The following is a 26,616-nucleotide window of genomic DNA, read 5'->3' as shown; positions in this document are numbered from 1 at the left end:
TCCTTCATGATTTGGTCTTGGTAGGTTGTATGTTCCTAGGAATTGATCCATTTCTTCCGGGTTGTCCAATTATTTGGCATATAATTGTTCATAGTAGTCCCTTTAACCCTTTGTATTTATCAGCTTTAATGTCTCCTCTTTCATCTCTTGAGTCCTCTCTTTCTTTTTCTTCTTGGTGAGACTAGCTAAAGGTCTCTCTATTCTTTAAGAAACCCAGCTCTTAGTTTTAGTTATCTTTTTAGTTTCTATTTCACTTATTTTCACTCTGATCTTTGTTATTTCCTCCCTTCAATGAACTTGCAGCTTTGTTCTTTTTCTAGTTCCTTGAAGTGTAAAGTCAGGTTATTTGAGATCCTTTCTTACTTCTTAACATAGGTTTATCTCTATGAAGTTCCCTCTTAGAACTGGTTCTGCTGCATCCCAGAACTTTTTTTATGTTGTATTTCCATTTTCATTTGTCTCAATAGTTTTTGATTCCTTCTTTGACCAGACTAAATGGTTGTTCAGCTGCATGCTGTTTAATCTAAATATATCTGTGAATTTTCCAGTTTATTTTTCTTGAAATTGATTTCCAGTTTCATACCATTGTGGTTAGAAAAGATGCTTGCTATCATTTCAATATTCCTAAAATGACAAGACACGTTTTGTGACCTAACACATGACCTATCACAGAGGATGTCCCAAGTGCACTTGAGAAGAACATGTATTTTGCTGCTTATGGATGGAGTGCTCTGTCCATTAAGTCCCTCTGGACTAAAGTGTCATTTAAGTCCAATACTTCTTTATTTCATTTTTGTCTAGGTGATCCATCCATTGATCAAAGGCCCTTACTGTGATCTTGCTGTCTATTTCTCCCTTTACTTTCACCCTTTATTTCTGTCTGCTGTCTTGCTCTCTTATTTCTCCCTTTACTTCTGTTAATATTTACTTTATGTATTTAGGTGCCCATTTTTTTGGGTGCACAAATATTCTTCTCTCGGATATCCACTAACTTTCTTCAAGTCTCACTCAAATCTAATCTTATTGAGGTCTACCATGATCAATCTTTTTAGTACTATAACTTGCCCATTATACCCACTTGCCCCACACACTTGCTAAGTCCTTTACCCTGATCTACTTTTTTTCCACAGCATTAGTTTCCAATGTATGATACAATTTGCTTATTTACTATGGTTACTGTTTGTTTAGTCCTTCTCAAAAGTAAGTTCTACAAAGACAGAATTCTTTGTCTGCTTTGTACATTGATATATCCAAAGTTCCTAGAACATATGTGCCTGGCATATAGTAACTGTTGAAGAATGAAGAGAAAAGCAGACTTAAGTTATTAGTCTTTCCTTACTCATCATGAATCTTAAAAAGTTTGACAATATTTACTTTTTCATTAACAAATCACTACATGCAAATACTGCTAAAGTTTCTGATAAAGAAATGTGACATTCTGTAATTTGGACTTCATTCATCTGGCACTGATTCAATCTTCACTTTATTTACGTAACTTCTCCAACCTCAGTTTACAATTCTGAAAGCTGGAATAATAAGAGCTCCTTCTGCATTAACTATATTTTCTTCTTCTCTGCAGCCTCAATGCTCCAAGCATCTGGATCCTAGCTGACTGGGGAGAGAGTGCCTCTCCTGGGGCTATCCATTTCTTAAAGAGACAGCAAGGAATGTATTTCTTGCATACAACTAATCGGTCCAGAGCCCACACTCCAAAACACCTCCGGTTACTTGGCTCTCACAGTCCAGAGGGCAATACTACCCTGCCCCAATCACACCAAGCAAGGGACTGCGTGGAGCCCCAGAAACCACTGAGGTTACTCGAACTAGCTAACCCTATGTGCACTTACCCTGCCTCACTGTGCCTCTCCTATGGACACTAGTGAAGGCTCTGGCCCTCGTGCCTTCAACTTCCTGAGTGACTCTGGTGCTTCCCCGTGTGGGCCTGCTGTAGTGTGGTTGGGAACCCTCCCTTGGAACTGTGAGTAACAAGCTATCTTTTCAAAGGTTATCACTTCCTGATCTGTCAGTTTCACCACACTTGAATAAAAATAAAACCTACATTTTAAAATATCTTCATAGGGTTTTTAAGAAGAGTAAATACAAAAGCACCTTTTAACCACAGTAACCCCCACCTTCAAAACCAATGACTTAAATGGAGGGAAAAAAAAAAATGCTAGAAGAAAAGTTGGATGAATACCTGTATAAATTTACAGTGACTAGAATAAAGCCAGAAATCATAATTAAAAAGTACTGCTTTAAAAATATAAAACTAATTTAGTAAAAACAAAATGGAGTTAGAAGACATCAATCAAAATGGGAAAACATGTGCCACTCACAATAGGAAAATGATTAATATCTACAGAGACAGAAACAGATTAATGGTTATCTGAGGCTGGGGGTTTCAATTTTATTACTGTAAAAACTTCAGTTAAGTCTCATCAACTCAAATGAAAGGAACTACTTCCCTAAAACTGATAGCCCATTGTTAAGAGTATAGTTGAAAACTGTCTGAATTACTAAAAGAAATTCACTACGTCCTGTGTAATATTCATTTATTCACAAATAAACATGTATATAGGAAGGGAAATTTTAACCCCATTTGTCTTCTGAGCCATTATAAATTCTAATCAGTACAATTAAGTATGTCTACTTATAATACAGAATGAAGGAATTATTTATGAAATACCATCTTAAAAAATCTTATATGTTTTAAGACAGAAAAAAGACTTACCGTCCAAAATTTTATAAAGTACTGTAAAACTGTTGTAGCCACGAAAAGGCAATATAACAGAGAGTAGAATAAAAAGAGCAGGAAGAACTTATAATTAGAAAATCCCACACAGTTATTCACCCTAGAAGAATAAAGAAAAGCACATTGTAAAAACAAGACAAACTTAGAGAAACAAAACTAGAATGGTGTCTGCCAGGGACTTTCGAGAGGGGAGCAGGGAGCTATTTAATGGGGAAAGAGTGTCAGGTTTGCAAGATGAAACAGTTCTGGACACTGGTTGCAAAATACTGCGAACATGCTTAACACTGATGAACTTATACACTTAAAAATGGCCAAGGTGGTAAATTTAATGGTTTTTTTTTTTAAATTATGATGAAAACAAATAGGACATATCAAAAAACTTAAAATCATTATAACTATAAATGGTTCATTTGAGAAGAAAGGGGCAGTGTCTTAATTGTGGATGTGTGTTTTAAATTAATTCTGTAAGAATTTGGAATTTCAGTGTTAATTCTTAGTATACAATTTTTTGGGTTAATAACACCAGAATATATTTTTAAAGAAAAACATGTAAACAGAAACATAAAACTACATCAATCTTGATATCTATGAGTAATTAAATTGACCTTCAAAATTTAGAAACACTGAGGTCAATCACTAAATAAATACCCTCCTTCCCACGTCCCCACCTCATGTCACCTCCTTTGTGTTTTATACGTACCAAGGACAGTGATGGTCCATCTTAAGAATACACCTAAGAAACAAACGAGCAGAAGAAAATCCATGTAGAAAAATTCCACTAACTCTAATTTTTCTTTTTTTTTGGACTTAAAATTTTCCTTTTCACAACACATCTTAGGAAAACCAACCCAGTAGAATTAGGTTAGACAAGTTCTGTTATTTCACATAGGTAAGAGGCAGTGATTTTTCATACTGAGAATTGAGCTGAACATGGCCTGCTGCCTTGAACCACATCAAGCAACACTGTAATAATACACAGATAAGATGCATATAGCACTTGGAACAGTAGCTAGATGTAGTTTGCAGAGTCAGCTGAGGAAGACAAAAGGGAAAGTTATTTTAAACATGTGCAAGCCATAAAAACACAACTTTGGAAACAAATAGTGTTCAATGAATGGGCTTGTAGGTAGTCCATCTTCCCACAGATTTATTACAATTCTATTCCACGTATAAAAACCACTGTATTTTACAATCAGAAAAAAAAAATCCCCACATTTGTCCCTCCACCAGTATATGCGATGTATATTTGCATAAAGTTAGACAATAAGTGGAGAAGGCAATGGCACCCCACTCCAGTACTCTTGCCTGGAAAATCCCATGGACGGAGGAGCCTGGTAGGCTACAGTCCATGGGGTCGCTAAGAGTCGGACACAACTGAGCAACTTCACTTTCACTTTTTCCTTTCATGCACTGGAGAAGGAAATGGCAACCCACTCCAGTATTCTTGCCTGGAGAATCCCAGGGACGGCGAAGCCTGGTGGGCTGCTGTCTTTGGGGTCGCACAGAGTCGGACACGACTGAAGTGACTCAGCAGCAGACAATAAGTAAGATAAAATGGCCCGCCTCATTGAAGTTCAAGGACTCACTGGGAATCCCACACTCACTGGGATTTCTTTCAACACACCACCTTCTCACAAGAGCGTAAGAGATAAAATCTTTCACATTTTAGGGGTAATAACTTCACAGGTGGTAACTGAAAGTAATATTTTTGTGGTTTGTTAGGTTTTAATACCAACATTAATAATAAAAGCAAGAAAACTGTCATGGTCTTTTGAATTTAGGAAATAAAGTTTATCTTTCTCATGGGGGTATTACTTACTTGCTCATCAATATTACATTTAAACATAAGCAGAAGTACACATACTTAAAGTTCTAAGTGGTGCAGGAACTGTTATCTGAGGTGACTTCAGCGCGTGTTCTGGCTTGTGTATGGATTCCTGTCAGCTCTGCACACAGAGCAGTACCAGGAGCCGAGGTAGTGTCCTGGGCAAGTTTCTACCCCTGTCCTCCCCACACCAGTTCTGGTCCTGGGTTGAATGACAGCCAACGAGGAGCACTTACATGTCACATGCTGAGCAGTGATGCGCACGGTCAGGCTTAATCAGCTGACATCTTTCACAATATCTGACGGCTACATTTAAGAATTAAAAGGAAGTTGTTGAAGGATATATGTTTTAGAGTTGAGTTAATACGACTATAAAATTTGCTTTCATTTTTCATAAACAACTCTGGGGAACTGACAACTGATAATTTAAAAATAATACCAATAACTAAACAGACTTTTTGAGAAGATTTTTGAAGGGTCTTAGATGACTGAGTAGACAAAAAAAACTGAAGTAAACGCAGCAATCAGAAAAACTGCAGTTTCCAGGGTGTTTTGCCAGAAGATGATGACAGAAATGAGCTTGATGGGATGAGGAGGTGGGTATGGGAGGAGGGTTAGGTTGTTTTTCTTGCTCTTCAACAAGCACTCAGAGTCTCTACTCTGAAACAAACACTGCTTCATGCTGCGAATATCCAGTTGAACACGACAGACTTCCCTCCTGCCCCCAAGGTGTTAGGTTTTGTCTGGCTCTAATTTGGACAACAGGTCACTCAGGAACCACTGTCCTTTGGAAGCTGGAAGTACAAGAATGGAGCTCGAGTGGGCACACATGCCAAGGTGAATGTGAAGCCCTGACAGTGGTCTCCAGGGGCCCTGGGGGAGGGCTGGGAAGTGTCCTTCTGAAACCCTCACTTGTAGACGTGGTACATGTGTGACCCCGAGTGCAGCTGCCATCCCCTGCTGCCTGATAAGTGAGTGCTAGGGTGACCAGAGCCTTGAGTCTGCTAACTCACATGAAAAAAAGGTTTAACTCAGCCCTGAAAACTATTCAGAAAACAAATTATTTGAGACACAGTAAACTAAACAGCACAATATTGTGGTGTTGGAATCCCATGGCTGAAAACAGCTAAAGGAACTGTATGAAAAGAATGGGACAAAAGCACCTTGTGAGGCAAGGTTAAAAAGTGTAGGAGGAAGAATAAACGTCAAGAATACAAAAACAACTAGAACAGAAAAGCACAAAGAAGAAAGTTTTTTAAGCAGCTAGTCTGACAAAAAGTCACTAAGCTTGGTTAGGAAGAATGAAAGCCATCTATCTGGAACCTGCTGGAAAGGAAAAGAGGCCAGGGTACAGACAAGTTACAAGGAGACCTGCAATCATGGGGAACAGAAAACAGAGTCACAGTTGGAACGCATCAGAACCTAACCTTTGTTGCTGTTTTTAAGAGGAGATGTACTCTGAAGTACACCTGCAAGCAGAAGGAAGAAACAGGCTGGAAATTTTTAAGACGCAAGATTTTTAGGAGCAAGCTGAGGGAGAAGGAAAGACAAAGGTCAGCGATCTCTATGCAAGTCTCATGAAAGACAAGAATGCTGACACCAGAGGGAGAGGCCTACGGACAGATGAGCATGGGCAGGGCAGCCCCAAGTCCAGAGGCAGCCGGACTCAGCCACCATGATTCACACTGGTTCTCTCCCACTTACTCCCTTGTGACCTTGACAGTAACTTACTTGCTAAAAGACTCAATTTCTGCTTTTGTTAAGTGCAAATAATATGAAGTGTAGCGGACTATTGTGCAAATTAAAAAAAAAATCTTCTGGAACTTATCAAATTCTCAGTAAAGCAATTATTATTGTTACGATAATATTATTTCTGATAAAACATGAAGTGAAGCTCTAGGATGGGAAAATTAGTGAAGAGGAGAAAAGGGAGATTTTTGAAGTGTATATATAAGCAGGCATTACAGAGAACACCCAGGAACAGCTCTGCCCCACAAATCCCTACTGAGTGCCTGAGGCAAGGTGCTCACTGTGTTAGGACGACGACGGGTGGAGCTCCAGCTGCCAGAGCTTCAGGACCGAGTCAGGTCGTGAGGACAACGAAGACAACCACCAGACAGCCAGCTGGGATCAACAAGGTAAGACACTGAGAAGTTCGGAGAAGACTATAAAAATCACTTTTTGTTCAAGTGAACAGAAATGGCTGAAGAGGTAGACAGCGAATTAAAATTTTAAAGTATTGACAGATTTAGAGAGGAGAACACAATCATTCGAGGCAGACAAAAAGACGTAAAAATAAAAAGTGGGGAAGAAGAGTTTTAGTAGAGCTGACCCAGGGAATGGTGCAGGAAGGAGAGTTTTAGTAGAGCTGACCTGGGTAACGGTGCAGGACGAGCCAGAGAGAAACACTGGCCATATCCAGACTGTGGACAGGGGAGCTTTAGGAAGACTTGTTTTCGTTTCCTTAATAGATAAAATGGTTCTGCTTCTGTTAGGCACATGGTTCAAAAAGCACAGGAAGGAATTCAGCAAAAGTCGCCACCCTCGCTGTGAAGGCAGAGCCATCATGTTCACTATCTCTGGTCTAGGAAAGGTCCACTTCATACAATGTGTAGTTCTATATTTTGTTTTTTAAAGGATGTATGGTATTATTTCCATAAAAAAGAAAAAAACCAATGTTTGGGATTCTAAGCAGTAGAAATGCAGTATAAAACAGTGCTCAAGGGCAGAGACTGTCTGCAGTCAGAAGATAAAGCATGAATCTCAGACCTTGCCACTTAGGGACTTTAGGGACCTCACCTGTGTCACCCCTTCATCTCTAACATGGGGACAAGCGCAGTGCTGTCTCAGTGGGCTCTGAGGGGTAAATGATCACCATAAAGTGCCCAGCATAATTCTGGTGTAACAGTCAACAGATGAAGGGTATTATTCAGATCAGTGGAAAGCCATTATAATAAATGAAGAGTAATAAAGATTTAGGGGTAAAGATTTTACCTCAGTGGCTTTCAACTCTTTGGAGTTACTGCTCTGAAAACCAGATCTTGCTATGAACAGGCTACTTCAAGAAGTACCTAAAATTCTGTATATAATCTCAGAGCTTCATAAATCCTCTATAATCTTGGTCTTGGGGTTAAAAACATCTAGGGAATTTCCTGGCAGTCCAGAGGTTAGGACTCTGAGCTTTTATTTCAGCATGGCAGGGGACACGGGTTTGATCTCTGGTCATGGAACTAAGATTCTGCATGCCTCCCGGCATGTACAAGAAAAAAAAAAGTCTAATCTATGGAACTACAACTACTAACAACTGTTGTGAACTAGACATTTTATAGTTAAACATAAGAAGGATTATTTTAAATTAGCTTTTATGTACTGAAAGTGTATACACCAAGATCTACACTTAGTGCTTGTCTCATTTATGAATACCTCCGGAGATTAAGATGCTAGCATTCTCATTTTAAAATGAGCAAACCGGGCTTAGAAAGTCTAAGTGATTCTCACGGCACTAGTAACTAAAAAGCTGGGGTTTGATCTGAAATCCATGGTTTCAGTCTACAGAGTAATATACTGGTTGTGCAAAAGGACAGTCCAGGCACACCCAGTTTCATTGTGCATCACAGACACTGCATTTCTTCACAAACTGACAGCCTTTGGGGACCTTGCATTGAGCAAATTGACTGGTGCCATTTTCCCAACAGCATTTGCTCACTTTGTAACTCTATGTCACATTTTGGTAATTCTCATAGAATTTCAAACTTCATGATTATTATATTTGTTATGGTGACCTGTGATCAGTGACCTTTGATATTACTACTACGACTTGCTGAAGGCGTAGATGATGGTTAGCATTTTCAGCAGTAAGGTATTTTTAAATTAAGGTATGTACATGTCTTTCTGACATCGTGTGATTGCACACTTGATAGGCTACCTTACAGTGTAAGCATAACTCACAAGCACTGGGCAACCAAATAGTTCATGTGTCCTGCGTTACTGCAAGACTCGCCTTACTACAGTGTCTGGAACTGAACCCACAGTATTCTCCAAAGGGTGCCTGTATTAAACGTGTGAAAACTTAAACCTTGGTCAAATATCCCCTCCCTAAAATCTAGCATGAATTTTAAATTTTCTTCAGTCAGCATATGTACAGAACTACACAAAGGAAAAAGCTCTTTTTATTTCCCCTTGGAGTTGAGCAGCATAGTGGGTTTCAGAGGCAGGACACCTTTCCCACACCGTCTGTGTGACCTTCACCAAGTTACTTCACCTCTGTTTCCTCATCTGTAAAGTGGACACGACAGTGTCTCCCCACAGGGCTGGTGTGAAGCTCAGATGAGCTCGTATGTGTAAAGGACTTAGATCGGACTGTCAGCTGTCAACATTATCTGGTATTTGAATGAATTAATGAGGCATATAATACATAATTTTAAACAATTTCCTACAATTAAATAACCACTTGGGTGACTCACAGACCCGTCCCCCTCACAGGCCCAACTGTCGGTGGAGTGCGAAGAGTAGAAGCACCCATGGCTTCGGAGCAGACAGTGGACTTCCAAGTCTGGCCCTCTGAGGGGTAGCTTTACAACCTCAACGAGCTTCTTCCCTTCTGTGGCTTTTATTTCTCCCATTCTAGGTTAGCACCTTCTTGATTTTTTAACTATTACTCAGGGATGACACAAAATATTCAAATTCAAACCAGGATTTCCAAATGACGGTTTACTAAAAATTGTAAATGAAATTTTTAGCCATGAAGGATGAGCTAGAAAAAAAATGCAGAACAAGAGAGATCGATGTTAAAGTGAACCATATAAAAGGTCTGTATCAAAGTAGACTTTGTATCTGAAATACCTGTATCTCAGGTAAATCTATCTCAAATACCTGAGATAGGTTTACCTGAGATAAATACTTGTATTTCACATAAAGGTACAGATTTGTATCTGAAATATCGTGTAAGATACAGAACACAGAAAAGTCTTGTTTCTGCAGACGCCATTTGTGACAACCACAATACTCAGTAGTCAAATCATGCAAAGATGTTTTGGCAAAAATGACCACATTCTCAAAATTCTTTGGAGAGGAAAGTGTAAGATTTGTTTTTCTTACTCTTTGAAGCCGATGTGGTGTAGATAGGTAAGTCCCTTGCTGCTCTTCTCAAAATTTCTTGTTGTCTTTCTTGGCTGAATTCCTTTTCGTAACGTTCCTTCTCAGAATTGGACAAACAGAACTATAGAAGGAGAAATAACTATCAATTTTTTTCAATCCCATGATTATTAATTATCATGCTCAGAAAAACAAGTTTTATCCAGAACAGAAAAAGAAATATTTCCTTCTATAAAGGCAAAATTTTTATTCAAATATGTTTAGGAAGTTAAATCAAGCACCTTTTAACAAAACTACATGCCTTTGACAGAGTGAAAATATTTGCCCTCCATGCTAGTGATGGCAAAGAACATGAACTAAATATTTTTGCATCTTTTGTTTTTTACAGAAAAAATTAACTTTTCCCATCAAAAAGGGCTTAATATACATTTTGTGCTAGTAAAAGATTTGCTGTTTAAAAGTGTCAAAGAGATTTTGAATCTTTGGGAAGATGTTCAAAGACTCACTTGTGTTGGGGGCAAATCACAGGCAGGGGTCTTGCTACTTTCTGACCAAGTTTCTCCTGAGGACAACTTTTATTGTTTTGTTTTTGTTTTTAAAACACTAACCAATCAGGTAACTTTCTCCAGAACTATTAAGGACTGTCAAGGCAAGCACAGCCTCCTTTTCTCAAGGAGCAGTTCTTTTCGTAGGGCTGTTTACAGCTTCTACTTCTCAAGTTTTAATTCCCACGTGGTGGGCAGCATTTTCCTACAAAGGACTTGTTTCATTGCTTCTTTTCATGTCATCCCTGTATCTCAAGGACCTCAGTTTCATGACTCTATTTCATGTAACCAGGAGCTTTTATTAAATTTCTCTTGGTTTTTATTTCATAGATTTCTTTTAAAAAACAAAAACTGGCCTGAGACATGCTCTTGATCATGTTTCATACAATATTGTTCCTCAACGATTATTTACTTACAGGGTTTTGCTTGAAGAAGCCTAAGGAGTCCTAACTGGAGCTTTATCTTTTAAAGTTTGAGTATTTGGTCTACCTGCTAACTCAAGTATCAAAACCTGCCCACCCTCGACGACTCATCATCAGTAACGGCACTGCCTCTTCTGTTACAAACAGGACAGCACAGCACAGATTAGGAGCCCCTAGGATAAGGAACCTGTGATCCCACGCATCTCAGGGAAATTTTCTAAGACTGTATAATTATTGGCAGAGCTGACAGAAAAACACAAGTCCCTCGAGTTCTGCTCTAGGATGTTTCTAGGTCGCTAATGTGAAAAGATGTTTTTGCCTTTTACAGACTTGTTCCTCTAACCTAGACTAAAACACAATGGCTGAGGCAACAAAAGAGTCCTTTTAGATCACCTAGCCTGGCTCCCACCACCAAGCCACAATGACACAAGCAATCCCCCAAATACTTAGGAAGGACAAGAAGGAACTTGGACATACGAACTGGACAGAAAAAATACACACCATCTTAAAGCTGACTCTGGAAGTCACCTACCTAAACACCTAGGCACTTCTGAGATCCATCCCCTCCCAAACACTTTCAGGTACAGAACACTTCCCTATTCTGTAAGATGGCCCACTCTCCTTTAAGAGAGCTGACTTGCTAGAAAGTTCTTCCCTGACAAGATACATCTCTGAAACACTCAAAATAGAGAATAAAGATCATATGAAGTGAAGTGAAAGTTGCTCAGCCGTGTCCAAGTTGCTCAGCCGTGTCCGACTCTTTGCAACCCCATGGACTATACAGTCCATGGAATTCTCCAGGCCAGAATGCTGGAATGGATTGCTGTTCCCTCCTCCAGGAAAGATCATATGGTATAACATTAAACGCATACTTGGAAAAAAGATGCTCTAAGCAAATTTTGCAGTTTCCTTGTAAAATCTGAACAGACTTCCCTGGCCTGTTTCTAGGCAGGCCTCAAAATCATTACTTTCCCTTATGAACTATGGTTAAGAATTATGAAAAGCTTAAACCAAATGAACATATCAACACACACCAGGTTGAGGAATGGAACAAGATAAAACTTATAGTGAAGTTAGACCTTTGAAATTATTACTGTCTGTTTTTCATTAAATATTACTGAACAGAATTCAAACTATAAAATGTCATTATCTTAAACACAGTGTTCAGATGTTTCAATTTAAGTGTATGTTTGGTACTGTCCCGGGTACCAGGGATTCAAAGATGAATAAAAATATAGCCTTTGCCTTCAAAAATACATTCCTATAGTCCAGTTACGAATGTTAAAAATTACAAATGACAAATTAGCAATTCTTTACCAGGTGTGATCAAAGCTCCCTCAGGAGGGGTGGGGGCTGTCCATGAATGTTTCTTGGAAGAAGAGGTACCTAAATTGGATTTAGAAAGATAAACAGGAATCGTCCAGGAAGGTAAAGCAGGAAAGAAAATCTTGGCAAAAGCAGCAGCATATGGAAAACACAAAGAGGCGAAAATGGTATATTGAGGGCAACATGCTACTTGAACAGACTTCCAGGAACAAGTAGTGGAGGTCAAGTCAGTGAGACTTCAGCTCCTGAGGGACTATAACCAGGAAGTGAACAGACCCCTGGCAACGATGTGGGAGTGGATGGAAAGGTTTAGGTGCTGGGCTGAATGCTAACTGGGTGCAATATCATAAAAACAACAGCCAAAAAAAGAAAAAGTAGCAGTTAGATGGCACTTACTATGTGCTTGGCATTCTTCTAAGCACTTTCCATATAGCAGTAATTATATGCTAGAAGTATAATCAATCATGTGTGTGTATGGTCAATTTATTTAACCCATACAACAATCCAATAAGGTATGTACGACTGTCACCCTGACTTTACAGAGGATGGCTCTGAGGTCCAGGGCCACGGCCCCAGTGCCCCGCAGCCAGAAGAGCAGAGGGAAGAGGCAGACGGAGCTTGTACCTCTGTACCAGCCTGCTTCTCAAAAGTAACACCAACTGTTTTCCTTATTCTGTTTCCTATAATAAAGACGATTTAGTTTTACACATGATATGTTTCCAATAGCCATCATTACTGGTAATCCTTTCCAATTTAAGAGATTAAGGTATGGGTAGCAGTTTGTAATTAACTTTAAGGGCCAACTAATTATTAGTAAATGCCTGAAGAATATATTTGAAGCAACAGCAAGCCTGATTAATGGTTTACATTATTCCTTAAAACAAAAGTGCCCAATAGAAACAATGGCTAATGACCACTTGACATCACCTACTACTGCTGACAGTACAGGCAGAACCCAGCAATTCTCCTGGGCAACTGCCCCAAAGAGCTACATGTTTGTGTGTGCTAGAATGTGGACAGTAGTCCTACACCCAAATGCCCATCAACAGGAGGCCAGATAAGTAAACTGTGTCACATAGCACAATGGAGGATTGAGCCACAACTACGTGCAACAGCATGGAAGAATCACACACAAGGAGAAAGTTCACGAAAGGCACGCAAACAGATGTTCTGTGTGACTCCACCCACATGAAGCACAGGAGAAGGGAGCTGGAGGGAGCACGAGGAGGCTCACAGGATGCCAGGCACGTTCTGCTTCTGGAACTGGGTGCTGGTTACTCACATGTGCTCAGCTCATGAAAACTCATTTATTCATACATTTACAGTATGTATAGTTTCTGCATATATGTTCTTCTACAAAAAGTTAAATGGAAGTTGATGTCTTTAAACCTATGGCTGTAATTTTTAATGCATTCTGATGAATTTAATACAAAGGGAAGTAACTATATTATTATGTCATCTAATATTTGAGTGTTAACCACAAGGCAGGCCCGAAGTTAAAAGCTTTCCATGCATGAATCTCATTTACTCCTCACAAACATCCTACAGGGACAGAACGACTGCTGGCTCCACCTTCCTTGGATTCATTAAAAAATGTGTTAGAGCAGAGGATCAAACCCAGACAAGTCTAACTCTGGAGAGTATGTCCTTCTCCATCCAGCGGGCCTCTCTCTGTCCAGCATGTCCTTCTCTATCTAGTGTGTTTTGCTCTATCAAACTATGCTGAACTTGAACTGCAGAGAGTCCAGTTGGCTGTATCAGGTGAAAGGGACACAATGGTCTTCCGTTTTACTCCACTCTGTGTATACTTGTGTTATTTCCAAGTGAAACCTCCAAGTAGAAAAAACACTAGCCACACTAGGTGTCACAAGCAACAGCACAGGTGATTTGTTTCCCATAATCAAAACACTTTATTTACTTGCAGCTTATTTGTTCAGGCCTGAGAAAAAAAATGTGTTAAGAGATTCTAAAAATAAACTCTATTTTCCTAACTCAATTCTGTCCCTTAAGATTTTTCACTCCAGTGACATAAAGTACGTCTTTAAGAAAACACAGCAGGGCACAGCTAAACCGTAGTGCCATCATGGATCTTTTACGAAGGACATCAGTGGGCTGTGTCTGAGAGGCTGACAACTCACACTCACAATGTAGTTACTGAGCAGTTTATGAATGGAAACATAACAAACGCGTCATGTAATAGAGTTTCAACAAAGGTAACACAGGGAAAACAATCCCATCATCAGTGAAAGCATTTGGTAATTTACCAGCATTAAATTTACCTCTTTGGAGGGGGAAGCGGGAGATGTGAAAATTGTCATCCAATAGGACCATACAAACATAACAAAGAACAGATGGAAAGCCACAAGGTAAACAACGGCCTTTCCTGGTAAATAAAAACAAACAACATTTCATTGAATCCAGGTGAAAACAGGAAAAAGCATCACATATTAAAACACAGTATTTAAAGTCAGGAGGCTCAATCCAATAAAAAAATTAATTAGAACATACTAAAAACATCAATTATATACACTCTTTTATATGCATGATGTAACATTACAGATATGAAAAAACACTCTGTTCTTGCATTTAAGGGTTATCGGCCTGGTTTATAAGTAAAGATTTGATTTTATTAAGTTGCTGAAGGTTTAAGTTGAAATCTTAAAAGCATCTCCTTCAAAAGCACTTCCTAAAAGTTAGATTTTAAATGAATTAAAAATTATTTAAGACAGATTCCATCACTATGAACATTAAATCCAAGGAATTATAACACTGAAAATAAACAACTCAATTCCTGGATTGTTCACAAGTTATCCTAAATTTCACTGTCCTTTTCAACACAGGGTAATGAAAAAGTTTAGCCACTTTGAATTTCTCCCATAACTGTTTCCTAAGTGGATCAGTGTAACATTCCAACATCATTCACTCACTGATGTAACTAAAAACTTTTTGCTGTGTTCTGTAGTTTTTCTATCTGTAAGAAGATAGAAAGAAGCAAGAACTATCAAGTGCTTAAATCCTTTTTCAGTTTGGAATGTAGCACCACAAACTCACTGAAGAAAACAAAGCACAGACAAGCATAAAAGTTTGAGATTCTACTCATTTTTAAAGTTCAGATCAAATGTTACTTTTTCCAAAAGGCTCCTCCATTACTTTCAGAATTTCTCACCCCTTCATACTATTCTTCCCAAATGATTTACTCGGACTTCAATTAAAGCACTTTAAATGAGTTTCTTTTAATTTAGCTGCCTAACACTGATGAGTGAATAAATGGAAAACACTTAGAACAGTCTCTGACATGCAATAAATCCTCAGTGAATATTGGCTATCGTCATCACTGCCATCCAAGCATATCAATTCCTTCTTCTCAAAATCTGTGTTTTTCTGTGCATTCCCTATTTCAGTGTTTCCCAAGTTTATGGACTGATCCGAGTTTTCACTGGTCTGCAGTTAAATGCGAAACACTGAGAACAATGCAGTGCAGTTTTTAATAAAGCTAACATATTCAATTTGAACAACTGTCCTTTTGCCCTGAGGTTATTCTTCCTTAAGTTTTTGGATTTTAAAAAATGCTTTTAAATAAAATGATGATAAAAAATTGACCCCAACTTGCTGAACCCCAACATTTCCTTCTGCAATTACACTGGTCCACACTGGTTTAACAGAACAGAAGCCTAAGTCACACTGGTGATCGAAACAGGAAGCCAGGGCTTGAGGACTCCTCAATACACGGCTGGCTAATCTCACAAAATGCGTACTTTACTTTCTAGCTCCCAAGATCTGTGTCAAAGTAAACATCTCAGTCTTCTCACTGCCAGTGCCCTAGTTCCTCGACTGCTGCTTGTCTCGTCTGGGTCACTGCACAAGCCAGCAGGTGTCCTCGCCTCCACTCTCTCTGGTTCCTGGTCCATCTCAACGGTCAGTGGAGAACAAGTGGCTCAGTTTCTTCTGCCCGCTGGCTGTGAAACTCCTGAGAAAGAGCTCCACCTACATGACTAACAAACACATGCTAAAACTCTGGAGTTTCCTAGTAACTGTACTTAACCGAAGCGCCTCAATCAGCCCTTCCACATGCTGAAAGTCTCCGAGGAGACATAACATACTCCTTAGTTATAACCCTCACGACGGTCTCATAGGTATCCTTTCAGTTTACAAATGTAAAAACAAAGGCTCAGAGAACTTCATACCTTGCCCAGTGTCACTTACTGACTAAATGATAAAGCCAGAATTTAAACCTGTATATGCTTGATAAAAATCCAAGGTCTTTCCCACTATGTCATATCTAAAATTATCCTCTCCACTTTTCTTAACTATTATCTTAGGGTCACTCCTACTTCAGAGACAGCTGAGTCCCACGTGAAGTCCTAACCACAACTTCCTCCTATTTGCAAATACACTTTCTTTTCATGTTCACAAATATTGTCTTCCCCACTGAAAACTCTGGTTCCTCAAAAATCTGCCTTCTCTACCACTTCAGCTCCTTCTAGGCTAAACCTTATGGTCTAACCAATGGATTCGATATCATTCCTTTATTTTTTTTTTTCCTTTGGGAAAAAATGCTAGAGCTCAGCCTCCTACTGTTACACGAACACGGAAGTCCTTTCTTTACCAAGTCTGCAATTTTATCTACATCTAGCTCACTTATTTATATTATTGCCTGGCTCCCATATTCAATCAAGTTTATCAATCCTCATCTATATATTATTGTAGAGCTTTCAGATAAATGGTAACCTTGAGGTTACTTTAAACTTCTTAATCATTTAGTTACTTAGAACTAAGGCTAGAATATAAAATAATATACTCTTTAACATTGTTAAACATTTAATATTTCTTTAAATACTTCTGCTCTCCATAAGAACAAAAACAAATAGTTTTTCCCTTAAAAAAATCTTTACTTTCAGATAGAGAAATAAAAGCTTAAATAAATCTTTTAGTATACTGCCTGGAATATAGTAAGTACTTAGTAGATGGTAATTATCAAATTATAATATAAATAATAACAGGAAATATTGTTTTTAAATAAGTTCAAATTAATAGGATTACTAATAATCCCATATATGTGCTATACATTACTGTTTATAAGTAATACTTAAAGTAAAAGTTTAAATTAAATCAAAGCTGAAAGGAAAAACTGAATCTTGAAATCAAAAAAGTCTGACTCAAAAATCACCTGTAACTGAATTAAAAAAACAAATAAGCAAACAAAAAAACTTCACCAAAAGACTCTTTGAAAGACACGGGGAAAACAGCCCCCTGAAATAATGATTCAAGTAAAAGTTCTTTTATAATAACTTCAAAAATTCTCTACTTTCTGTACCTGTGCTTTCAACATACGGGAAATAGTTTTAAGCAAGAAAAACAAGCCTATCGAGATTGTCTCTACTTATTCTGTTAGAGAAACCAGACCCCAACTCAACTTGAGATTTACATGCTTAAGGCCTTCTATTTTCAACAATAAAAATATTTATCAATAATTTCTAGGAAATTCATGGTGGTCCAGTGGTTAGGACTCCCTGCTTCCACTGCAGGAGGACATGGGTTCAATTCCTGATCAGGGAACTAAGATCCCTCGTACTGCAGAGCAAGGCCAAAAAAAATTTTTTTTTAATAATAATAATTTCTAACTATTCTACTGTTTTAGAAACTTTAATTTTTGTATCTCAAACCCAATTTTACTTTTGAAATTTGATATCAAAGGACATAAAATTTTTTTATTTCAATGAAGTTTTGAGTAATGATTCTTCTCTCTAGACACTGTCTCCTTGACTACTCATAAAAACTTTAATACCATTTCAAAATGAAGTAGTACTATAATTTACAAATTCAGTCTGATTATTTAATTATTAAATGACTACAAGTAGTAAAGTACTATTTTAAACAAAGGGAAAAACAAGCGAAAAAAACAAACCAATAAAATTTAAACTTTAAGAATGTACATTTTCTTTATGAAGACCAAAACAGTCATCACTGAAATAACAAGTATATGGGTTGCAATTAAGACACTATCTCATCTACTTGAGACCAAAAATTAAAAGTGCCTTACCGTTTTCTCCATTTCCAGAAAGTGTAACTAGAATAGAAGAAAACACAGGGAATAAATATACTTTAAACATTTGTTTATAAACTTTATTTCAGGTTGACTATTCATCTTAATATCATTTTCGTAAACATAAAATTTAGATGTAAACACTAATGCAAATTCAGAACTGCACACTCAAAAAAAACCCTGAAAAACTATAATTCAGATTCTCCTTTATCATTAATACTGCAATAATACTAAAATTTTTCTTCAGACCGTTGTCAATTTTAAGTATGTCAATATGATTATAGCTATGCTTTCTTTCGCTTTTTTCTTAATGCTGCCTACATAATAAATAGGATTTTCCTCTATGGCACTCAGGAACAGAGGAACTTACCCCTGAAGTATTTACAGCATTTTTTTTTCTTTCCAGTTTGAAACCCTGAGAACAGCTATTTATTCCCCTCTCTGGACAGTCTAGGGGCCTCTGGGTACTATAGATTCTACTACCTCAGTTTCTTCAAATGCCCCACCCCCTCTCATTTCTCCTATTGCCTTCTTTCAGGACTTTCTCAAATGCAATGGCTTAAAGCTACTCTCTACCATAAGTTTGACACATCCTCACTACCAGCAAATCTGAAGATCAAATATGCTTCAACACCCCCAGCCACTTACAGAAAGAAACCCAAAGTCTTCAGAGCAGCAAACACTTATGCCCTCTGTGATCTACAATCTGATGTTTCCGAGGGACACTGATAAAACTCTGAACAAGTGCAAGAGCTTATATCCTAAACAGAAGAGTCATCACTAACATGGCAATTCTCCTGAGGTTAATCTCATAAATTTAGTGTCATCTCAGTGAAAATATTTTTATTTTTTTAACCAGATTCCAAAGTTCATTTGTGGGAAAATAAACTTACATGATGAGGTAGGAAATTCTGGAAGAGATGAATAATGCAGTAGTAGTCATGCTAAATACTAGGGCATAGTATTTTAAAAATACTACAAATGCTCCAATTATTAAAAACAGTTGTACCAGCTCATGAATAAATAGACCAATAGAACAGAAAGCTCCAAAAGGGTTGTTGTTCAGTCCCTAAGTCTAACTCTTTGCAACCCCATGGACTGCAGCATACCAGGCTTCCCTGTCCTTCACTATCTCCTGAAGTCGGACCCAAATATATGTAAGGACTTACTGTATGATAAATATGGGATTTCAAATCAGTGTGGATAGAGCCAATAAGTAGCATTAGGATACAGGTAGCCATGTGGGAAGATACCACTGAGATTCACAACACAGACCAGGATAAACCCCAAATGTATACCAAAGACTGAAATGCAAAAAATAAAAATAAAACAAAATCATGGGTATAGTAGATGAAACAGGAGAAATGTAAAAATGTATACACTTTTGGAGCTGAGTAGGTGTTTCAGTTTATGACACGAAACATAGAAGCCACAGGAAAATATCAATATATTTGATTTTATAAAATTAAATGCTTGAAAAAAATCACTAAAAAGCAAGGAAAAAAAGTCACAACTCTTACTATAGACTAAAAAACTAATTTCTCTATTTAAAGAGTACCTACAAATCAGTAAGAATGTTAAAAAACAAACTACTTTTTCACAGAAAAGGAAATACAGACATCTCAAACATAAAAAAGATGGTCAACCTCATTCATAACAGAAATCCAAAGTAAAACTACAGGAAGATAACATTTTTAATAATCACATTAGCGAAGATCAAAAGCTGGTAGCCTACTTGTGATCACACTGTCAGAGCAGAGTTCTCATTTTAACTGCATCTGGCTGACAGCATCTGGCCTGCCTCATCCAACTTCCCCCTGAGACATCCATGCAACTACAGGATGCAACAGAGCTGCTGCACCCCAAACAAAGCTGGACAAACCCAGACCAAGCAGAGCTGCTTCTCCCAGAGGGCTCTCTTGACCACAGGAGCCAGCTAAACACATCTCCTGGGCACACATTCCTATGGCACTCTAAAATTCCCTTATACCACTGACACTGGTATGCAATTGTGAGTTTCTAGTCTGCAGCTCCTTCCAGATTTCTCTTGGAGGAAGGGACACGACTGAGTGACCAGCACCTGGCCACAGGGTGGTGTGGAGACAGCCCTCAGTATCTGCCAGCTGCCCACCGATTACACAGACACAGGACTGTTAGAGGCTGTCTGCAGAGCCTCTAGCCTCACACAGACATGTTTCACTTTCCAAGGATCCCAATACAGGTGAAAAAATTCTTCTGATAATAAATCCACAATTACAAAATCATTACATATACCTAAATGGTTACATGTGCCTTTTAAAGGGTATAATGAATGTTTTTTCTTCAGTCATGTCAGTGACCACGAATAATCTCATCTGCAGATAATATTAATCTAAACTTAAGATTGTTTGTGAACATGAGAGCTGCCACATGCTTTTCTCCACTTAATGGCCCCCCTTTCTCATCTACAGCTTCTGTGGTGGCTCAGATGATAAAGAATTCACCTTTAATGCAGGAGACCCGAGTTCGATCCCTGGGTTGGGAAGATCCCCTGGAGAAGGCAATGTTTACCCACTCCAGTATTCTCGCCTGGAGAATCCCACGGACAGAGGAGCCTGGCGGGCTATAGCCCATGGGGTTGCAGAGTCAGACATGACTGAGCAACTAACATCCTTTCTCGCCTACCTCCCCCCTTAACTGAGACTGAAAATCCCGGATACTCTCACTTCACCACCATCCCGTCTCTACTCTGGCCACGTGATATAGAGCCATGGCTGATGGATACGTCTTTGGTAAAGAAGTCATGGTGGAAAAAAAAGCTTTCTTCCTTGACAAGTGAGAACGTATGAGGAGACAGCCGTATTACTGCCTTCATCCAGCTTTTGCTTTGGATGCTTACAATGAAGGGGATGCTGACATCTCTAACAACCAACCTTTGCTGGATGTGGGATTCTGGGTTGATAGTTCTCCTCTAACACTTGAGAAATGCCACGGCACTTCCTTCTGGCCTCCACAATTTCCAATGAAATGTCTTCTGTTGTTCTAACTTTCCCCCAGAGGTTAGGTATACTTTTGGCACTGTTTTTGACACCCTGCCTTTAGTTCTCAGAAGTCTGGTTCTGTGTCTTGGCACAGACTTTGCGTGAGTGCCATCGGTGAGAGCAGTGAGGGTGGACGACAGCACTGACGAAGTCTGCACAGGGAACCGTCTCAGGGGCACACTACTCTCGTCTGTTACCATCAGCGATGCTACACCTGGGGCACTTGGTGACGTAGTGACTTCAAGCCTCTCCTTTGTAAAGGTTCATTTCTCACTTTGACAATCATGAAATTGTTTTGTAGGGTAAAACGTTAAGGGTATTTGAATATCTTCTTCCCCTAAAACTTTCCACATAATGGTTTTAGCATCCACTGATAAGCCTGGCCTGAACCTATTATTTTGTAGAATTAGAAAAGCACCATTAAACACCCCTATTATTTATTTCCATACTTTTAAGCTGGCATTCTTCTGCGATGAACTTTCCCTCACTGGAGATGAACTCGAGTCATTCTAAAAAGGCAGTACAAAAATATAATTACTTCCCTTTAATTACCCATTTTCAGAATAAGATTTTGGTATAATATTTATCTCTATTGTTAGCAAATAAATTTACTTTTTCCCTTTTTGAATATCAACACAGAATTTTATAGATTTTATGTACTCAATGTGTCATCAACCACACTCATTTCCTTTGTTCAAATTATCTCAGCTTGGCCTCTTGAATAGTCCTCGTTGGTCTCTGAGCACTTCCTAACACAGCACAAGATGTCTAGGCTCACTGTACATCCTCCTCCCCTGGACCTCACATTAGCCATTTCTCCAAGGGGCACTGGTTCCTTTTAATGATATTTAATATAATTTTGTTTATTTACTTTTGGCTGTCCTGGGTCATTGTTGCTATGTTGGCTTTTCTCTAGTTGTAGCAAGCAGGGGCTACTCTCTAGTTGTGGTGTGTGGGCTTCTCATTGTGGTGGCTTCTCTTGTTGCAGAGCGAAGGCTCTGGGGCACTCGGGCTTCAGTAGCTGTGGCTCCCGGGCTCTAGAGCAGAGGCTCAATAGTTGTAGTGCACAGGCTTAGTTGCATGGTTCTTCCCGGACAAGGGATCAAACCCATGTCTCCTGACTGGCAGTCGGATTATTTACTACTAATCCACCAGGGAAGCCCCTTTCAATGATATTTAAAACCAAGCTTTGAATTCTACTGGTGCTTACAGCTACTGGCATTTCATTGCTTTTAGGCCCTTTGGGTTACAGAAATAGTACTACACGTTAGAAGTAGTGTTATACATTTATATTTATATTCATATTTCCAGTTCAAATAGAACATTGGTTTTGCTTAATTTTTTTGGCATTATATTTGTATCTTTTTACTTTCACAATAAAAATCTCAGTTCCTGATTTATTTATTTATTAAATTTATCCTAAAATATACATAGAGAGTCCCTTGGACTGCAAGAAGATCCAACCAGTCCATCCTAAAGGAGATCAGTCCTGGGTGTTCATTGGAAGGACTGATGTTGAAGCTGAAACTCCAATACTTTGGCCACCTCATGCGAAGAGTTGACTCATTGGAAAAGACCCTGATGCTGGGAAGGATTGGTGGCAGGAGGAGAAGGGGACGACAGAGGATGAGATGGTTGGATGGCATCACCGACTCGATGGACATGGGTTTGGGTAGACTCTGGGAGTTGGTGATGGACAGGGAGGCCTGGCGTGCTGCGGTTCATGGGGTCACAAAGACATGACTGAACGACTGAACTGAACTGAACTGACTGGAAATACACGTAAAATAGTTTAAAAACTACATACTAGTTTAAGATTTCTTTGAAGTTTTGTTTTATTCTGTTTTGGCTTTAAATGACAACCAACTAAAGAGTACTATGTTCAAAAGTCACTTGAAACAATTTTTTCTCTGTGTAGTTTTAGTACTAAGTTTTAAAAGTTAAGTTCATTTGTTTCGTGATTTCAAATTTTAGTTTGCTTTTACCTCCTCTTTGTTTTATTTTGGATATATAACAAATGTTAATGTTTAAAAGCTAAGACTATATAAAAAGGTACTCAAGAAAGGTCTGGCTTTCATTCCTCACTCCCTCATCCCAGGTAATAATTTTTATTACTGTTTTATCCTCCCACCATTTATTTCAACAAAACAAGCAAGTAAGTATATATTTCTAATTTTTTCCTTTATATCCTGGTGTGTTGTTGCTGTTCAGTTGCTAAGTCGGGTCCGACTCTGTGACTCCTTGGACTACAGCACACCAGCCTTCCCCATCCTTCACTATTTCCCAGAGCTTGCTCAAACTCATGTCCATTGAGTTAGTGATGCCATCCAACCATCTCATCCTCTGCTGCCCCCTTCTTTTGCCTTCAATCTTTCCCAGAATCAGGGTCTTCTCCAATGAGTTGGCTCCTCCCATCAGGTGGCCAAAGTATTGGAGCTTCAGCTTCAGTCCTTCCAATGAATATTCAGGGTTGATTTCCTTTAGGATTGACTGGCTTGATCTCTTTGCTGTCCAAGGGACTCTCAAGAGTTCTCTCCAGAACCACAGTTCAAAAGCATCAATTCTTTAGCACTCAGCTTTCTTTATGGTCCAATTCTCACTACTGGAAAAACCACAGCTTTGACCATACAGACTTTTGTCAGCAAAGAGATGTCTCTGCTTTTTAATATGATGTCTAGGTTTGTCATAGATTTCCATCCAAGGAGCAAGCGTCTAATTTCACGGGTGCAGTCACCATCCACAGTGATTGCGGAGCCCAAGAAAATAAAATCTGTCACTGCCTCCACTTTTCCCCCTTCTGTTTGCCATGAAGTGATGGGAACGGATGCCATGATCTTAGTTTTTTGAATGCTGAGTTTCAATCCTTGCTGTTTTCACTTATACACTGGAAATCACTACACATTGGTACATAGAGATAACCACTGTTTGCTTTTTAAAGCACCACATGGTATTCCATTGTGTGGGTGTTCCAGTTATACAAGGAGGCCTCTATTGACAGTCATCTGGGTTGTCTCCAATCTTCTGCTGTTACAAATAGTGCAGCAATGAATAACCCTATGCATCTGTTGTTTACTGGTGGAAGTTTATCTTCAGCATAGATTCCTAACAGTGGAATTACTGGATGAAAGCAAATTTGCCTGCTTTTCTCCAAACACCTGTTACGGGCTGCACATTTTAAACTCCTACCAGGAGTGCACGAGGTGCCTGTTTCTCTATAATAAAGAATTTTCAAACCTTTAGTGCATGAGGGTAAGAGTGTTCTCATATATTTATAAGCCATTTTCACTTTTCCCCCCCGTAAACTGTTTTTGTCACATCCATTTTTTTTTTTTTCCTAAACAGGTTTTCCTCACTCCCTGGTCATCCACCTAAGTTTCTTCCTAGTACTTGAAGGCTCTTATTTTTTAATGTTCAGATTTGGTCAACTTTGAAACGGCAGGTTCCAGGGGCAGGAAAAGCATCAAATAAGCTTGAAAAAAATCTTGTGGTGCCAGAAAATAAGGGAAGAAAAATGATGGGGACATGTCAAAAGGACACAGAACCCAAACTTCAAGGGTTCCTACTGGCTAAAACTGGGACAATTTGAGCAACAAAATAAATGACAGATTATAATCCGTAAAAGAAAAACCCATGAGAACATGCTGATATAAATGAATGAAATGAACGAATGAGGGGGAGGGAAAGCTCTTCCTTTCAGTAGAATCCTAACTATTAAATGCAGAAGAAATCATAGAATTAAAAGAAAATCACCATTTGGCAACCAGCACAGTAACTGTTCTAAGCAAGAATCCTCAAGAGATGATAAAATAGTAAATCCAAGTTACTGTGAACAGATTTTCCCACAGAGATACCTATCTTAGGCTGGGTTCTCTAGAATCAGCTGCTGAGACAGAGTCTGGGGTGCAAGAAACTCATGAGGGAACAACACATGTGAAAGGACGTGGGGGAGGTCTCCCTGAGGGGCAGGCCTGTCCAAGCCTTGGACACAGGCAGGGAGCTCTCATGTCGTCCACAGCCCAGGAATGGCTGTGACCCTGGGTGAGCCGAGTCATGCTCAAAGAGCTGACCGTACCCACCACAACTGACCAAGTCTTTCCTCAAAGAGGGATGTGTGTGGGTTGCCTGGGTCTACCAGAATGCTTACTCATTTGGCTGCATTGGGTCTTAGCCTAGCACTCAGGACCTTTGTTACGGTACATGGGCTTTCTTTGCGGCACAGGGATTCTCGGGCTGTGGTGTATGGGCTAAGTTGTTCCACGGTATGTCCTCACCTGTTCTCCAAACAGGTCCCTAGGTCCCTGGAATTGAAAGGTGGACCTTTAACCACTGGACCACCAGGGAAGTCCCCAGAATAGTTATTAATTACAAGGAAAAAACCATACCTTTACAGGGAAACTTGGTGATACCACCTTAAGTGATGACCAAAATAAACAGTCCCCAAAACAGTACAACCAATGACACAACATTCCTTTTGTGGTACTCATGCTAAAAATGTATACACAAGGAAATGTCAAACCTACCTAATCTGAGGGACATTATACGCAAGAAGCCTGTACTCTTCAAAAATGTCACGGTCATGAAACATACAGCTAGACTGAGGAACTCTCCAGATCAAAGAATGCTGCAGAGAATTGACAGCTGACTGCAAAGTGTTAACCTGGCCTGGCCTGTGGATCAGGACAAGCGTTCGGTGGGACACTGGGGAAGTTCCAGTGAGGCTTACAGATCCAAGAGTAGCATTTTGTCATGCTCATTTCCTAATTCTGATAACTCTGATTATGTAAGAGAATGTTCTTTGCTAAAGACTGCACGTCTGTGTTCCCCTAAATTCCTATGTGAAATGTTGACACACAGTGTGATGATGTCTGAAAGTTAGGCCTTCGGGAAGTGATTACTCAGGAATGGGATCTGTGTCCAACTGAGAGAGCGATCCCTCACTCCCTCCATAATATTGATAAAACAGTGAAAAGACGGCCAAACCAAGAAGAGCGTTCTCACCAGACCCCTGCTGGCACCTTGATCTAGGACTTCCAGCCTCCATAAGCGTGAGAAATGTTTACAGGCACCCAGTCTATGGTATCCTCTTATAGGGGCCTGAACAGACCAAGCCATTCTTGTTCTTAGCACATTACACTGACAGGCATTTATGTGTGCGTGTTAAGTCACTTCAGTTGTGTCCGACTCTGTGACCCTATGGACTGCAGCCCACTAGGCTCCTCGGTCCATGGGATTCTCCAGGCAAGAATACTGGAGTGCGTTGCTGTGCCCTCATCCAGGGGACCTTCCCGACCTAGGGATCGAACCCTCGGTCTCCTGTACTGCAGGTGGATTCCTTCCCACTGAGCCACTGGGAGGCCCCTAACACTGATGTATTTACAAACAAAGGGACATGACGCCTGCAACTTACTCTCAAATATTTCAGAGACAGAATAAATAAATGATAAACCATGTAGCAAATGATAACCTTTAGGGAATCTGGATGAAGGATAAAGGAAAATTCTTTGTACTGTTTTTCACAAGTCTAAAATTATTTTAAAATAAAAAGTGTAAAATATAAAAAAAGAAGAAAAAATAAGATTTTATCCATTT

At 39.2% G+C, this 26,616-nt stretch overlaps 1 protein-coding gene across 12 annotated transcripts in view; it reads right to left on the bottom strand.

The window, feature by feature from the left end:
• ZDHHC20 (zDHHC palmitoyltransferase 20) overlaps nt 1-26,616 on the bottom strand; it is a 58,422-nt gene that overhangs the window by 18,437 nt on the left and 13,369 nt on the right. For 5 of the 12 annotated variants that reach the window (XR_014070997.1, XR_014070998.1, XR_014071001.1 and 2 more), the window contains exons 2-7: nt 21,456-21,536; nt 14,244-14,347; nt 9,675-9,795; nt 4,814-4,883; nt 3,453-3,485; nt 2,732-2,852 (exon numbers count right to left, since the gene is read on the bottom strand). Coding sequence is in view for 6 of the 12 variants with exons in the window: in XM_081549013.1 (XP_081405139.1) it covers nt 2,732-2,852; nt 3,453-3,485; nt 4,814-4,883; nt 9,675-9,795; nt 14,244-14,347; nt 21,456-21,474 (468 nt within the window). In the remaining 6 variants the exon portion in view is untranslated. Of the gene's footprint in view, nt 1-2,731; nt 2,853-3,452; nt 3,486-4,813; nt 4,884-9,674; nt 9,796-14,243; nt 14,348-18,004; nt 18,032-21,455; nt 21,537-26,616 lie in introns of all 12 variants that reach the window. The other 7 variants (XR_014070999.1, XR_014071000.1, XM_081549011.1 and 4 more) reach the window with 2 other exon arrangements.

Source organism: Giraffa tippelskirchi, chromosome 12 (assembly GCF_054371585.1).
Source record: "Giraffa tippelskirchi isolate mGirTip1 chromosome 12, T2T-mGirTip1v1.2.pri, whole genome shotgun sequence".
Taxonomy (NCBI): domain Eukaryota; kingdom Metazoa; phylum Chordata; class Mammalia; order Artiodactyla; family Giraffidae; genus Giraffa; species Giraffa tippelskirchi.
Note: the sequence above shows the minus strand (reverse complement) of the source record. Positions and strands in the feature narration are given on the sequence as shown.